The sequence below is a fragment of the Choristoneura fumiferana genome, chromosome 2 (assembly GCF_025370935.1).
Source record: "Choristoneura fumiferana chromosome 2, NRCan_CFum_1, whole genome shotgun sequence".
Taxonomy (NCBI): Eukaryota; Metazoa; Arthropoda; class Insecta; order Lepidoptera; family Tortricidae; genus Choristoneura; species Choristoneura fumiferana.
Genome location: NC_133473.1, coordinates 11,462,646 through 11,478,760, shown reverse-complemented (window position 1 = coordinate 11,478,760; position 16,115 = coordinate 11,462,646). Strand labels below are relative to the sequence as shown.

The 16,115-nt window shown below is 36.0% G+C and overlaps 1 protein-coding gene across 1 annotated transcript; it reads right to left on the bottom strand.

The window, feature by feature from the left end:
* Window positions 1-204: 204 nt before the first annotated feature.
* Window positions 205-15,742, bottom strand: Xpc (DNA repair protein complementing XP-C cells homolog). Its single transcript, XM_074108595.1, has 10 exons — window positions 15,246-15,742; window positions 13,129-13,241; window positions 12,543-12,816; window positions 9,861-11,465; window positions 8,148-8,407; window positions 7,576-7,817; window positions 6,533-6,758; window positions 6,073-6,241; window positions 5,580-5,734; window positions 205-3,373 (listed from the first exon to the last, which is right to left on the bottom strand). Exons 1-10 carry the CDS (start codon window positions 15,616-15,618, stop codon window positions 3,185-3,187), a joined length of 3,606 nt encoding a protein of 1,201 aa, XP_073964696.1. The 5' UTR covers window positions 15,619-15,742; the 3' UTR covers window positions 205-3,184.
* Between the last annotated feature and the right edge of the window lie 373 nt (window positions 15,743-16,115).

Here is a 16,115-nt window from a genome sequence, read left to right as displayed (position 1 = left end):
TCGGCTTAACGCCCGAGCGCCCGTGATGGCCATCACCATCTCTTTCTACCCTCATTTTACACCGTGTGACAGTAAGAAGCCTTGAAAACGATCATGATTCCGTGTGCGTTAGATAATAAGGCCTCTGGGTGATATCACAGATTACTAATTTGTAGCTAGCTAGGTGATATGGAGATAATTCTTAGCCGAAAGGAAACAATCATAAAAAATAATTTCCATTTTATTTCAATGATACAATAACATCATTGTTTAATGTTAAGAATTAAAATAACATGCACAACACGATTTGATTTCTATGGTAATTATAATAACGAAAATTTTACTCGAAAATATAAGTAGATTCATTTAGATAAGGTTCTGAAGTATTACATAACATGCACAACACGATTTTATATTTTTGTAAGTAGAATTATCTGTTCGAAGTGTCTAACTGTTTGCTTTTGTAAGCAGTTGGAGGGATTTATACGAGCATAATCTATATTGCAGATGCTCCCTTTTTCAGACGAGAAAAGTTTTTGAAGCTGGTTTACTAATGTTTCGGCGAAAATTATTTAGCAAATTATTAGCTCCTAACCTATTTATCCCATAATTTTATTTAGGCGAAATGTTATTTCCCAACTCAACATTTCGCACTGATATCATTTCCCAACTAATCATTTGATAAATTATTATTATGCAAATTATTACCTGGGATTTTTTTAAGATGTCATTTTATGTTTTGGTCAAATGTATTGAATTTCAAACCTTAACTTAGCAACATAATAATATTGAATGGCATCCAACCTACTTTCCTAGTGGCAGTTATCTTGGCTGCTATAAAAAAAAACCTAGCTCCCTCCTTAGCCTTCTGAACCTAAACTATCCAAGTCGCTTCTGCTCTGAACCGTCTTGCTTTCGCTTCGCTCGCTCGCACAAATTTTGAAGTAAAACTGCAATATAAAAATTGCCCAAATGTTATTTGACAATTTGTTATTTGCCTAAGCCAATCATTTGCTACATAATTATCTGCCACATAAAAGTGTGATGAAGTAAAATTTTGCAATATAAAAATGTTGCGAAATAAGAAAAATGCGGAGTAAAGTTATGCCAAATGGTTTGCCATATGAAACTTCGACGAAAGATTGGTTGCTAAGTGAAATTTGACGATACATATTTCGCCGAAAAGGCAGTACACCCTTGAGGCTTAAGTATTGCTATTTAATGATGCAACTCGTTAATTGTGAAAGCCGCGTCAGTAAACAATTTGCCAATAGCGTCCAATCACGTGGTGTCGCTCTCATCCAACTCTTTCTATTTTCACGACTGTGATGTTTAAATATAACTGTTGTTTGTAAATTCGTTACTTTTAAACAATGCATGTAAGCATATCTAATTACGTGGGTGGTGTCGAGTGTGTCGAGTATACATATTTAGTACAAGTAGATAAAATATTTTTTCTGGTAAAATACGCAATGAAAACTTCGTATCGTAACTCGTAACTTAAGCCGATAGAAATCCGGCTATAGGTACTCAACGCAAAAACTCGCGGCAGTCGGGGCCATAAATCATTATTGTGACGCGCGCTGATAGAGACGTGTACGCGCAAAACTGGACTGTCGATAAAATACGCGTGAGTCATCATCATCGCTGCACAAACAATATTATTAAACTGTTGGATCGTAACTCACAAAATTAACAAATGAAGCTATAGAAAATGTTAATAGAAAACTGGCAAAAATGTTGAAACTGCAAGATCAGGATTTGAAGAACTCCCATTTATGCGAACGACAAAAATTAATGTCGGCGACGACACTACTTACTATTACTTTGTATGAATATAATCCATCAATCCATTGTGTGGTTGTATGATTGTCCGTTTTTCATGTCGAAACGGAGCGACGGATCGACGTGATTTTTGGCATAGAGATAGTTTATGGGCCAGAGTGACATAGGCTACTTTTTATCCCGGAAAAATACACAGCGCGCGATAACCGGATTCCACGCTGGCGAAGCCGCGGGCAAAAGCTAGTATCAAATAAATAAGTAGGTACTTCTAATAAACAATTTTATTTGTCACATTTAAAGTACCCCACTTAGGGGCTGTTTCATCACCCATTGATTAATTTTAATTGACGGAAAAATGTGATGCCGTCTCCGTCTATTCGAACAAATCAAACAGGGACGGCATCACATTTATCCGTCAAATAAATTTAATCAATTGATGGTGAAACAGGAGGTTAAAATGCATTGTTATCGATATATATACATAACCGAACAACACGCATCTCTAACTCTTAGTGACGTCACCCATAGACCTGTGTAAGTGCGAGAGAGAACTGATGTGCGCTGTCTCATTTGCACGTTTTTTGGCACGGACTGCCGCGAGTTTTTGCGTTTAGTATAGCACATTGGCCTGTTTATTCCTTAGCTGCTTCAAAAATATTGAAGGAATTCAATAAAGACAAAAATATTCTAGGACAAAGTAAAGTACATTAAAAGAAGATTCGCTGCATCAAAATACCCGTTTGCAATTATAATAACAATACTAATACTTAAACAATAATGTTAGTTTTATTCTTAGGCGGTTTGTGATATTATATTTTTGTGATATTTTAATTGACAGTCACAATAACAAGACAGTTTATATCAAAATGGCATAATGTAAATTTACTGGACATTTCCCCGGCTTTTCAATCGCTTTTTATTTATTACACAAGTAAAATTTTAGTAATTTATAATCAAATATTATCCTCTAGACAGCCTCCCCTTCTCCTATACTTAATCTCAGTTTTTTTTAAAGTGTATCGTGAATATGTATAGAAAAAGTACATTAAAGACTTGGTTAAAATGTCGATGAAATGTCCTATGTGGAGCCAGCAAACAGGTTTATCTTACAATTTAGTTACAGAATTTATTATTGGTGGACAATCATACTGTACCTAATGTAAAAAATCCCTTATGTTAGTAAACAAATTCAACAAGATCACAGTAAAACTATCCATTGAGGCGCAAAAAACTTAAAAATTAAACACAGATATTGCACTAAAATATTTCGGGTGTTTTTTATTACTAGGTACATTCAATTCAAGCACATAAATTAGGCCTTACCTTCCAATCCAGTGCAGCTGTGTCTACATGTCAAAATTCAATCTGATCTCTCTGAATTCGTGCAATATCTCTGTGACTTAACACATACTTATCGTTACTATTTCTTCTTGACAACTAATCGTGGTCCTTTAGATTTCTTAGTGTTTTCAGAGGTGGTTGGTTCCTCGAAACCATATTTGAGCTTGAGTCTCTCCTTAATCATGAGACCTCGGATTAGCTTTTTCCAATGGCCGTAAACTCTCGCTTCTGTTTTTTCACGCTCACGCCTTTCTTGGTCTTCTTGATCCTGCAAAAAGATCGTTATGAAAATATTAAATGAAATAGTACATTACTGCAGAGGCCATGAAGTAAGGGATTGATGGACGAGTTCGGGGTATAGATAAAACGAGTCCAGCAATCCCTGTTCTGGCCGAGGCTTGTATAGTGCTTTTCTCAAACAATGTGAGGAAATATTTCATCCATCCATCCATCCATCCATCCATCCATCGCATCGCATCGCATCGCATCGCATCGCTTCGCATCGCTTCGCATCGCATCGCTTCGCATCGCATCGCTTTGCTTCGCATCGTATCGCATCGTATCGCATCGCATCGCATTGCTTCACATCGCATCGCTTCGCATCGCATCGCTTCGCATCGCTTCGCATCGCTTCGCATCGCTTCGCATCGCTTCGCATCGCTTCGCATAGCTTCTCTTCTGTCAGTTTAATGTTAGTAAGCAAAATTAAAAAGTTAGAGCAGCGGACAATAATGGATTTTCATACATACTTCATGGTCTAGGCCAAGAAGTTATGTAGGGAGGTGGTAGGGAGCCATAAATGAGAAACTTCATGTCTCCATTTCGTGACATTAACGCATACATTTCCGAGCATGTTTGAGAAAAAAATATTATTATTATTATGGTAGTTCAGAAGTACATTATTTTCCGTAATTCTACGAATAAATCATAAGTCAGGAAGCATAACTCAGAACAAATTCGACACAAAAAATGGCAATACCTAAAACCAAAACGACTTATGATTCAAATACGAATCAATTTCAAGATTGCATATAGACGTGCTTGCAAACACGGATTGGTTGGCGCGCGTGATGCAATGTCAGATGCACAAACTACATAGACAACTGGCGTCCAGACGGATCACTTCTTATATCTAACGTTTCAATGACGTGTCATATATTGATAATGACAGCTTGTTTTTTAAGCGACAAAGGATAAGGAGGAGGTTATCAATTCGGTTGTATTTTTTTGGCTGTTACCTCAGAACTCAGTCATTTATGAACAATTTGAAAAAAAAAATCGTTTGTATAGGAATTAGGAATACCTCTTAAATTAAGTTTCATAGGCACAAAATCAGGATCTGATGCTTGGATCCTAAGGAAATCGAGGGAACTCTTCAAATATTGTAGGGTCACGTATGGTAATTTGGATATATTTAGTAGTAACTCGTGCATTTTCTCTTGAACATCATCATTTAATGAAGTGGAACTAATGATAAAGACAAGTGTAGACCACAGTTGACACGGTTACTCAAGAACAAGTAGTATTTCACGGGTTTAATTTCAATTATTTTAACACAGTTGCTAAGCAATTTATGTTCCTCGTAATGCATATGGTGAAATGGAACGGGTGGTGAAGCACCAGGACTCTTCAATAATGAACGTCTCTGCATCGGAAAAAGGAATCTTTCGTAAAAGGTGATGAGCAGTTGACATTAAACTATTGTATCTTATTATTATTCACACTAAAAATCGTGAAAAATATAAAGACTGTTTGTACTTATTGTTGGGGCGATACAAGAAAGAAGAAAGTATGAAGGGGGTGAGGCAACTGTCATTTACATTATGTGAGCCATAGACCACAGACTTGATTTTGCATAATACTGACCATCTCCAACTGATAAGGAATTTGAAAATTTTTCAATATAAATCTAACTTTAAGTCTATATATTAGTGGAAGGTGATCCCTGGACATTTTAATTTTGCATTGTTCCTGCACCACTTCATAACACACGTTGGCATGATAATTTAGAGCTGTTCAAAATCAAAAATGTGAAAATTTGACGTGAGCTCACTAAACTTGCAAAATAAATGTCAGTGAAAATTAAATGACGCGCATGCGCACCTTAGGAGACGCAGGACACGCTTAGGAGACTGTATGCATACTTGTAGCGCAGTTACAATTCCTGACTTATTATTTGTTCGTAGCCGTAATTCTACTTTCGCTTTGCAAGGGAGAATTCACACATTTTTTTACTATACATAATGATGAAACATTTGGTATTGGTAGTCCACCAACGAGTTGGACGGATGACCTGGTTAAAACCGCGGGTTCACGGTGGATGCAGGCCGGTTCCAAACGAATCAAGTGGAGAGGCCATGTCCAACAGTAGACGTCCTACGGCGGATATGATGGGGATGATGATGATGATGATTGATTAAGTAAAGAGTGCACTGAAATAGCATTTTTTTCTTAATGTTAACAAGTAAACTGACTTTGAGCCACGCCTCGGTTATGATCTCTTCAAACTCCTTGCACACGACGAAACCATCGTAAACGGGATGGGACCAGCCACCGTTGAAATCGAATCCTGTCATAGCTGGGGCGCAGTCTATGTTCAGCTTCTTAGCCACCTTGTTCAGTCCAGGAACTGTAACAGTTTTCAAATAGGGAATTCATTATTATGAGACTAGGTAGATGATTAAAGCTTTTGTTGGTTAATTTGAAAGTAAAACCTCACAGCAGTCTGGTCCCCTCATTTAAAGATCGATCGTACAGTAAAGTGCAAAGATATCGATCGCGACACGGCCAAACTTACAAAAATATGTAAACATGACTTTATGCACTTAACATTTAGGTCGTGTATACATATTTTTGTCACTTTGGCCGTGATATCTTTGCACTTTGACTGTATTGGACGATCTGATTGGACGTTGGACGCAGAATTACGAATTAGACACTAGTTTTTAGTGTAGTACGTGTACTTACGTTTGATATGTGCTGTTCCTTTTGGTAGCATGCAGTCCTTGAACAGCTCAACATTTCCGTACGCATTGCGCGGCACTATGCCGTTCTCGGCGACTGGTGGCTCGTAATCCTGCACTTGCCAGGGTCCGAATATTTCAAGTGGTTTGTCTTTTATACATTTGTTGGACAGCTGAAATTAGAAAGGTGAATGTAAGTTGTAGTAGGTATGGGTTGGTAAAACGTAATGAATTTGCCCTCCATATTACTGCATATCATGAAAGGTAACATACGTTGTAACGAATTCTCATAAGACTATGAGGATGTCTTGTGCGCCCGATCACCCTAACTAGTATTTCGGACTCACGCAACACAATATTACATTAGATGTTACATGGCTGCCAAGGAAAAACTAAAATTCAGTTAGAAAATCTTGTACACGACAATAACAGCATAGATGAAGCGATTAGTACATACAACTCACCCTGTCCCACTTTGGCCGAGCTGTAACGATCTTGTACGGTTTCTCGCCGAGTCTCACAACCTTTGCTTCCTTCAGCCACACGTCACGCGAGCGGCATATGTATACACACTCTCGCGCATATACTGGTTCGTTGCGGACGAAACCCAAAACCGCCGCGTCGGGGGGATAGAGCGCTTCAAACTTTAAAAGATGTCGCTTCAAAGCGTACAATGGATGGTTTTTGTATCTGGAAGGTGAAAGTGAATTTGTAGTATTTAACATTGAAATAGAAATAGCTGGAATTGACATTGAACAAGTTACTTGTGGGAAAAGTAAATTATAATTTTTGTACCCAAAATCGTAGTCACACCCTGACTGTAACAGTAGTTGAGGTAACAGTTATAATCTTTTTCTACCCATATGCTGTAATCTGTGATTTACTTAATCACGAACAGTAGGTAATATAACAGCATACATAACAAGATTCTGGAAAAGTCTATATTGTCTATTCCCCATAACAGCACTGTATGTTGCTAAAACGATACTGCAACCACTTACTTTTTTTTTCTTAATTCGTACGTTCGGACAGGCTAAGGTGCAGCCAGTTACATATTTTATATGGTTTTTATACAGAATAAAAACTTTCCGAACATAATCCTTAGCCTGCCAACATAAGTAACGCGTATTTTTAACATTGTCAAAGGCAAGTAAACGTTAATCAAAAACAAAATTTAACTTAGACCAATTTTGTCATTTTTATTTCTCACTTGTTTATTGTTGTTTACCTTCTCTTTGAGTTTGCCATACTTTTTACTAAAATACTTTTAAAGTTTACTATTTCTCTAATTTAGTATTGTAATTAATAAGTACCCAGTCGAAGAAAAAGTATTATACCTATGCAACGTTGTATAAGTAAGTCAAAAAAAGCTCGTGGCGTCTTTTTCTTACGATGTTCGCTAAAACTCACTTCGTAACTCACGCCACTCTCCTTTTTTGAACCCTGGTTATACAACTGTTGCATAAAATACTATTATTCAACTCAACTTTATAAATAATTGACTTACTCGGTTATGCTCTTGGGTAAAGGCGCATCTAATTGCATCCTATCCAGTTGCTCATCCTCTTCCTTGTCCCTGGCAGTTCTAGGACCTCGCCAAAGGGCTAAGGCTTGGTCCCACCACGACGGCTCTGCCCTTTGTTTCCGAGTGACCGTGTTCCACTGCGGCACGTATCTGCGAGTCAGATCCTTGAGGTAGTTATTGTTGTCCCAGCCAACAACGTAACATACTGGATGAGTGGCTCTGTTCTGTAAAAGAAAAATCTCCGTGTTTCACTCTATGATATTTGACACTATCAATCGGTTGAGGTCCACACTTAAAGCAAATAAAAATCAAAATTCAAAGTTACTTAATAGAAAATTATCTGGTTTCAGGGCTAAAATAGTGTTTTTTTGTGAGAGTCGAGATTTAAATTATTGAGTTAGTGAGAGTTGAGGCTTAAAAATTATAAATGGTATTAACTGCCCTATTACGCTCATTTGAACATTCAAAATCAAAAGTAGGACTTAGATGCATTACTGACAAAAAGTTTATAGTACATATACAACGGACGATCTTAAATTGAACAGTAAACTTACGTAAATCTCATTGGTACAGTGTACTTTTCCTCTTACAACGTCAACAGCTATCCATTGTTCGAGTTCTTCCACGAAAACTTCACACCAAACATCTGTCTTGTCTTTGGGCGTTTCGTCTTCAGAGGAGATGACACGACGATCAATTTTACGACTTGTACTCGGTTTAGGGCTTATTTTGGTTGGTTTAAAGTCTTCATCACTTACTTCAGCCTCAGGGTCATAATCACTGCCATCTTTTTCTTTTCCTTTTTCAGGTTTTCCTTTAATGAAAGATGTATGATCCAATGCAACATCTGGTAAAACAACTAATAAGATAGTACTTATATTGTACTAGCATTTGCCCGCGGCTTCGCTCGCATTGAATTTGGGGTAAAACAGATTTACTTTCTACGATCTTAATTTTCGTGTTTTAATTGAGTTTTCGGAGGATTATATTTGCAAATTTTCGAATTTGAAAATCAACTTTTAAGCCCTGTTTCACATCTTCAGGTCAGGGGTGTAATTTTAGAAAACCTACTTGCATAGGTTTCCCGTGGGATAGGAATAAGTGAATTCAATAGAAACCCACACTGTCCGCGATTGAATTGAAACAGGCTTTTATTATTTAGGGTATCGATTTTTAAAAAGCTTTCACTAATAGTTTTTTTTAAATCAGCTCAGTTCAGAAATCCTTTAACAGTGCTCCCCTACACCCCCAAGGAACCTAAATGCTAAATTTCAGTTTTCTGCGACCAGTAAAACGAAAAATCCATCCCGTTGAACTGAATATAAATCCCGTTTTTTTTACTTATCCCGTGGGAATTTATAAAAATTCTTAAAATTATTTTTTACTATAATAATCTATGCCAAATTTAAAGAGTCTATTAATTATTGTTCATGGGATTCCGTTGAACTGAATATATAAATCCCGTTTTTTCCTTATTCCGTGGGAATTTCCAAAAATCCTGAAGTTAATGTTTTAATTAATGTAATACCTACTTGTCAAAGTCAAAATATCTTTATTCAATTTAGGCTATAACAAGCACTTATGAATGTCAAAAAAATCTACGGCCGGTTCAGAAAAACCTCTGTTGAAAAGAATCCGGCAAGAAACTCAACGGTATATTTTTTTTTAAGCAGATTTACAATATTATCAAATGATAATATCATATCATATAACATATTATGTATACATCACAAGTATTTAACACAACTTTATTTTTAACACAGTAGGTTTGCTATTTGAAGGGATCGCTAATGCGGATCAGAATTATTTCCAAATATCCCTGTCCATGATATTAATGTCTTCTTGACAATAGATCTGAATTTTGTATTTGTTTCATTTATTATTGTGTATCAAATTTAACGAGTCTAGTTATTATAGTTACTGAGATAGGGTCACTCGGAATCGAATATATAAATCCCGATTTTTCCCGTTCCCGTGGGAATTTCCAAAAATCCTTCCTTAGTGGATGCCTACATTGTATACGGTACCTATGTGCAAAATTTCAAGTCTTTAGGTCCAGTGGTTTGGGCTGTGCGTTGATATATCAGTCAGTCAGTCAGTCCGGACTTTGAATTTTATATATATTGTATTTTTTTGGGTTATTGTTTACTGTCGTTATTATGTCTTATTTTTTTTATGTACTCGTGTAATTTTTTTTAAAGGTACATATCTGTAATAAAATTCATTGTTAGGAAACGACTTTTTTAACTGACACACAATATACAAACCTCTGGCTGGTTTTAACTTGTTAGGTGTTTCTTGACTCATTCTGGATTGCACTAAGTTAATCAGAACATCTGTGACATCATTATTCAAAGTAGCTTTGGCTTTTGTTTTAGCCGTTATGTCTCTGTGGCTCACTCTGAGCTGATCTTCTGGATCTCTTTTACCTTTAGGAGGAATTTTACTTTTTTTCACTGGAGATTTTTTAGTTTTTTCAAAATATTTACTTTTCTCGGCAGTGCTTGCACTCTTAGATCTGGTCTTGGCAGCGGCTTTATCTTCACAGCTCTTGCTGTTTTGTGTACTTTTAAGATTAGTAGTTGTTTGAGAACGTGTTCTTTTCGTTGGTTTGGTTCGCTCTTTTGTTTTACTGTCATTCTCAAAGAATAAACTACTTACGGTCTTATTCTTTTCATTGGTAACAACAATATCTGGATTTTTGTGTTCAATTTGAGCAAGGCCAATTTTCTTTTTAGGCACTTCTTGCGACTTAATAGTAGAATCAGTAGCTTTTTTAACTGGTCGAGAATTTGGTTTTGTTTCGGATTTTTCGGTGAATTTGTCTTCTGTATCTTTCCTGGCAGTTTTACGTTGCCTATTCAGGGATAGTCTAGGGGAAGCAGAAACCTGACTATTTGGATCACTTTTTGCTTTTGGTTCTTGGGATTTAGAAAAGTCTTCATTGTTTCTATTTCTGGTTACGGTCGTGTTTTTATTTTCAACAGACGTGGAAACTTTACAATCGTGACTTTTTCTAGCTCTTTTGGGAGGTGAAACCTCTTCATTAACCTCAACCGCTTTATCAACTGTCGTTCTTGCTCTTGTTAATCTAGATTTTCGGCCTTTTTGTACGGTATCAATACTATCATCGTTTCCATCTACTTGCATTATGTGAATGTCCCAATGAGCAATCACATCTACCTCCATCACATTTGAGTTATTGTCATCACTGTCATAATTTCCGTCTACCTGTGGAATTTTAGTCTTTTGGTTTTTCTTGCCATCTTTCTTTGCATTATTTTTTGAATTTTCTTTTTTGTCACCTTTCTTCTCATCTTTTACCTTAGTAGAAAGAGAACAAAGCTCGGAGCTAGGTGGCTTAATTGGTAATGTTACAAAATTAAACATAACCCTACACTGTAATCCAAGGGCTCTTAACATGCTCACAAATATGAAGAACATGTACTTTTTGGTTGATACAACTTTGCTTTTTATTTCTTTTAGCATAATATCTTTGAGAGGCGGCGCTTTAGGTTTAAACTTGTGTTCATTTTTATCTTGTTTTAAACTTAGTTTGTTATTAAACCACTTCGTAATTTGCTCAACATATTTTACATCTACTCTTTGACCTGGATAGCATTCTTTGGAAGGAACTAAAGATAATACAGCACTCATTATTTCCTGGTCATTTATAACGGAGCTGACGTAGTTGCCATGCCCGAGCCAGCACAGCACATGTACTTTGTGCATGTAAACTTGGTACTCTTTCTTGACTCTGTTCATTTTTCGCTTCATCATCATTTCAATATCAAGTTTCTTTGTTTTCCTCGCGACAGCGTCCGGGAAATCGACCACAACTTGTAATCCAGAAGCTGGCAGTGCCTTTGACTCTGAAAATTATACATCTTTTATGTCTTTTTTTTACCTTAAATAATTTAAATAATAATATGCCTCATGAAACTAAGCAGAAAGTATTTTTTTTTATAAATAAAATGTGACATTTTACTCAAACATTTACGGATACTGAGATTTCTAGGGTCCCTGAGTTAAAGTACTAATAGAAATTAATATAGCCTCTAGTTTATAAATACTAGTAAAAATTACAGCATCAATAATGGATTGGTGATTGTATGTTTTGTATACATAAAGTCTCCTAAAACCAAACAATCAAATCAAAAATTGAATTATGAAGTATACATTTTCCTTTGAATCCTTTGAGCTACTTATTAGATTCCAATTGAAGTATAAATTTATAATTCACTTAGATGAGTATTCCTCAAAAAGTTGTCCCATCATGAAATTGACAAGAAATTAGTTTTGTCAAGAAATTCTTAACACTAACGACGAGATCACAAAACATAAACTTCATAAAACATCCAAAATTTCTTGACATCAGGAAAACGTCACGAAATCTTGTGAGGAAAAATCGTAATTTTGTAACAACATCGAAACTTTCTATTGGATCCAACAACACAAGGTTTTGTGTATATTTTAACACAATATTACTTATTTTTGTGTTGAAATAGCGTATATATAGAGAAAGAAGAGAGCTATCCCTTCTAAATAGACAAAGAAATTTGCTAATATTAGGAGCAGTGGCGACGCAGGACCTAAATTTGGCGTGGGCAAGATAAATTTTGCGAGGTTCTATGATGGCACACCACACATTAGATGACGGATTTTTTAATGAGCAAAAAAAGAACGAAACCTTCGAGGCTCTTTGGACCGCGAGGCCATTGGCGGTGGCCCACCGCGCCTGTGCCTAGCATTCGCTTCTGATTAGAAGGATAAACTACGTAAAGTGGAAGGCCAACTGCCATTGTATCAAATATTTATGTAAGCACCAACCTGATGTTTAATGGCATAGAAGTGTATATAGATATTTTTCATATCTTGGTAACATAATATTTCATTTATGACTATATATTCAGTGTTCTTCACCTTTGACTAAAGAACAGTAATTTTACCTTTTACTTCCTCCCAATCCTCAAGTTCAGAGTCACTGTCGTTTTGCCCTTTCTTTTTAGCTCTCTTTTTGGTTACAACTGGCACTGGGTCTGGTAACACTTCTCCCTGAGCCAAAAGGTCTTTCACATCAAAAGCACCTTCATTGGAACTTCTGGCAGTGTACTTGAGGATAGAAGCTTTTGTTTCTTCTATTTTTATTTTATGGATTTCTAGTTCCTTAAATGTGTTTTGAGCTATTTCTTCACTGTTGTCTGGTATATTCTTGGACCATACCTAACAATCAAGAAATATTGATTAGATATTTGCATTAATATAAAAGTAAATAAGATTTAGCAAAACAGGAGATGTTACAGTCAGTGCCTAATTAATAGGATATTATATTAAAGGATATTATAGAACTAAATTCATCATATTACACTAAAAATAATTATTAGGTACATTACATTTGTATTGCTCTTACTCTAAAATGTCATGGGAACTTTAAAAAAAAATGACTATCCAAAAAATTAAACTATATGTTATAGTTGTTGATGAGTATGTATGATTGCTATAGCAATAAATATTGCAAGTGTATAAGTAGCTTACATCTTGATATTCCATTTTAGTTTCATTGTCACTGTCAAGCTCATTTGCTAAAGTGAAGGATGTGCTGGTCGCCTGAACACTTGGCTTCTTAGGTGCTTCGTCATCACTGCTATCTGAAACATCAAGTTGAAGTTGTTACTAGTACATGATATTGGTACATGAGTTGTTTATATGAAGGTCAAACAACTTTTTCATATATACTAATCTATCCCTTTGGCCAAGAGACAATAGTGAGTTTCCAAAAAACTTTTATCCCATCAAAACATAAATGTGAAATAAGAGCCAAATTTAATATTATGATATATGCCTTGATTGTTGACTTTAACAACAAAAGAACTTGGCACCCATTTAAATCTCACCTGAATGGGTGCCAAAGTGCCAAGTTCAATGGTCAGTCCTGAAATTATTTTATAACAACTTAAAATATCATTTCTTCTTATAACTTAGGATAATATATTGAAGTCTAAGGTCGGACTTGGCTAGTTCTTGTATACAAATTAATATTAAGTAAGTACCTACTAAAGCAGTCATGGAAGAGTATGTTCCCTATGTTCGATGGCTAGTTTCTACCAGCAAGAATTCACAGTTTTACAAATTGCGAAGGCTAATATAAATCGTATATGAAAACTAGCCAAGTCCGACCTTAGGCTGAATATTGATGGCAGCAAACTAATCCACCTAAGATTTGCGGCCAACCTAGTTCTATTTGCAGAAGATCAGAAAACCCTGCAAAAGATTCTCGAACAATTAGCGACAGAGAGTGAGAAAGCAGGACTGACCATGAATATCGCAAAAACGAAGGCAATGACAAATAGAGATAAAAGACCAGGAGATAGAATATGTGGATGAATATGTTTATTACCTGGTTTTTGCCTAGGTAATCTCACCAAATATGCAAATAGAGAAAGAAATTCAGAGGAGGATCAATAACACTTGGGCTCGCTATTGGTCACTCAAAAACATAATGAAAAATAAAGATTTTCCTATAGCACAAAAGAGTAAAGTGTACAACTTGTGCATTTTACCTGTACTCACAAACGGGTGCCAAACCTGGGGTCTGACAAAGAAACTGAGCCAAAAAATAAAAGTTTGTCAACAGGGAATGAAGAGGAGCATGTTACACATAAAACTCAATGACAAATGGAGACTGACCAAAATTAGAAAGGCTACAAAGATGACAGATGTCTCTCGTAAGATAAGAAGACTACAATGGCGATGGACAGGCCATGTGATAAGGTCAGCGAGAGAGAAATGTACTAGAGATGTCACACTTTGGTACCCTAGGGATGGCAAAAGAACTAGAGGAAGGCAACACAAGAGGTGGGAGGATGACCTGCCCAGAGTTTCAGCTGGAGGAAGCTTATGTCCTGGAGACAACCTGATACAAATGTGGCCTGTCATGTCAACAAACTATTATGTTGTATTTTAGTATTAATTTTATTAGTTTCTGACTTATTCCTTTATATTCACCCAACTAGGTACCTATCTGGATACCAAATTTGAACTTTCTAGGTCATCTGGAACTAGGTTAGAATTTTGATCTATAGGTGAGTCAGTGATAAAAATAACGATTTTTGGATGTTAATATCTAAATAACCATTTGAGGTGTGTTTATGAAATTTGGAGCACATATGTATCTCACAAGTCTCAATAAATGAGCTAAATTTGACATGTTTATGTGAAATAGTTTTTGAGTTATGAGGGGTTCAAAAGTGGCCCCAAATGGTTCAGGTAAAATTACACATGGTGCTGCTTACCAGTTCTGTTACCTTGAACTTGGCTTGACATGCTACCGCATGTCTAGATATAACTAGCAGTTGCCCGCTATTCCGTCCACATAGAAGTATAAAAATAGTTTAGTTTAAAGAGTAGACTAAGCAGAATGTTAATGAACATTTTTAACTAATATCTGCGGAATGACAAAGTTTAAAAATAATAAATGCAAACTCCGGTTTGACATGACTGCTTATCAGGGCTGGCTTTTCACTTGAATAATTTAATGTTTTTACATGTTATTTTGTAACATATTGTCTGTAACTTATGTAAGAAATAAATTGAAGAAGCTTATGTGTTTATTTGCTGTTCATAATATTTAAGATTTATTGAGAAATACCCACCACTTTCTGACAAATTGAGGAAGGATGGCAGCTGTTTATCAGCATCAGTAAGATCTTTGACGGAAATAGCTGGTGCAGCGGCGTCACTTTCATTTGTATCGTACTGCGGCGCGTTACGGATTCTGTTTATAAAACTTTTTGCAAATTGTGGTTTCTTTCGTGCAATACGCTTTTTAGTCGAACTACTTTTGGGCTCGTCTTCTTTAAATTCTTCCCCAGAGGAATCGGCGTGGTTGTCCAGTTCATCCTCGGAACTCGATTGCTCGGTTATCTCGGCATCGGACCCAGAATCACTGAAATCTTTATTTTCTTCCTCGCTCTCGTCCTCATCTTTGTATACAGTTTTTATAACTTTCTTTCGAGTATTTGGCATTTTTTTTCTATGAACTATAATTTCTATACGCAAATATTATTTCACTTTCGTTTTCCTACCACATTCAATTCAATTAAGCCGGCAAACAAGACATAACACGCTGTCTCTCGCTCCGCTCGTCTCTACACAAAAACAGTATTGCAAAATTTCAAGCGCGTATATTGACAGCTGACACTGACATTGACAGCCGACTCTTGTTTTTTTTTTAATTAATAGTGTAAAGGATTACACCCATACAAATTTTAGTTGTAAAATCAGTGGACTTACGAGTACACTGCTTGTGCCATCTATTTTGTTTGTTAGTAGGTATTGAAATTTCCACCTTTATACACAATAATTCAGTCAAGTCGAAAGTTTATCGAGACAAACACATCATAAAGTTGAACGTTAGAGTCAGACCAGATGTGGTTAAGGACCTAAGCACACTTAATTAGGACATTACATGCTGTACTTACTACTTTATTAACAATAGCTACCTTTGTGATCGAGGCGATCGA

Bases quoted from the DNA above. Each gene is read 5' to 3' on its own strand.
- Xpc (XM_074108595.1), bottom strand. From the start codon at position 15,618: ATGCCAAATACTCGAAAGAAAGTTATAAAAACTGTATACAAAGATGAG. The intron at 8,408-9,860 runs GTTTGTATATTG...CTTTCATTAAAG, and splicing joins CAAGTTAAAACCAGCCAGAG to GAAAACCTGAAAAAGGAAAA. The intron at 5,735-6,072 runs GTAAGTACACGT...AAACTGTTACAG, and splicing joins AGGAACAGCACATATCAAAC to TTCCTGGACTGAACAAGGTG.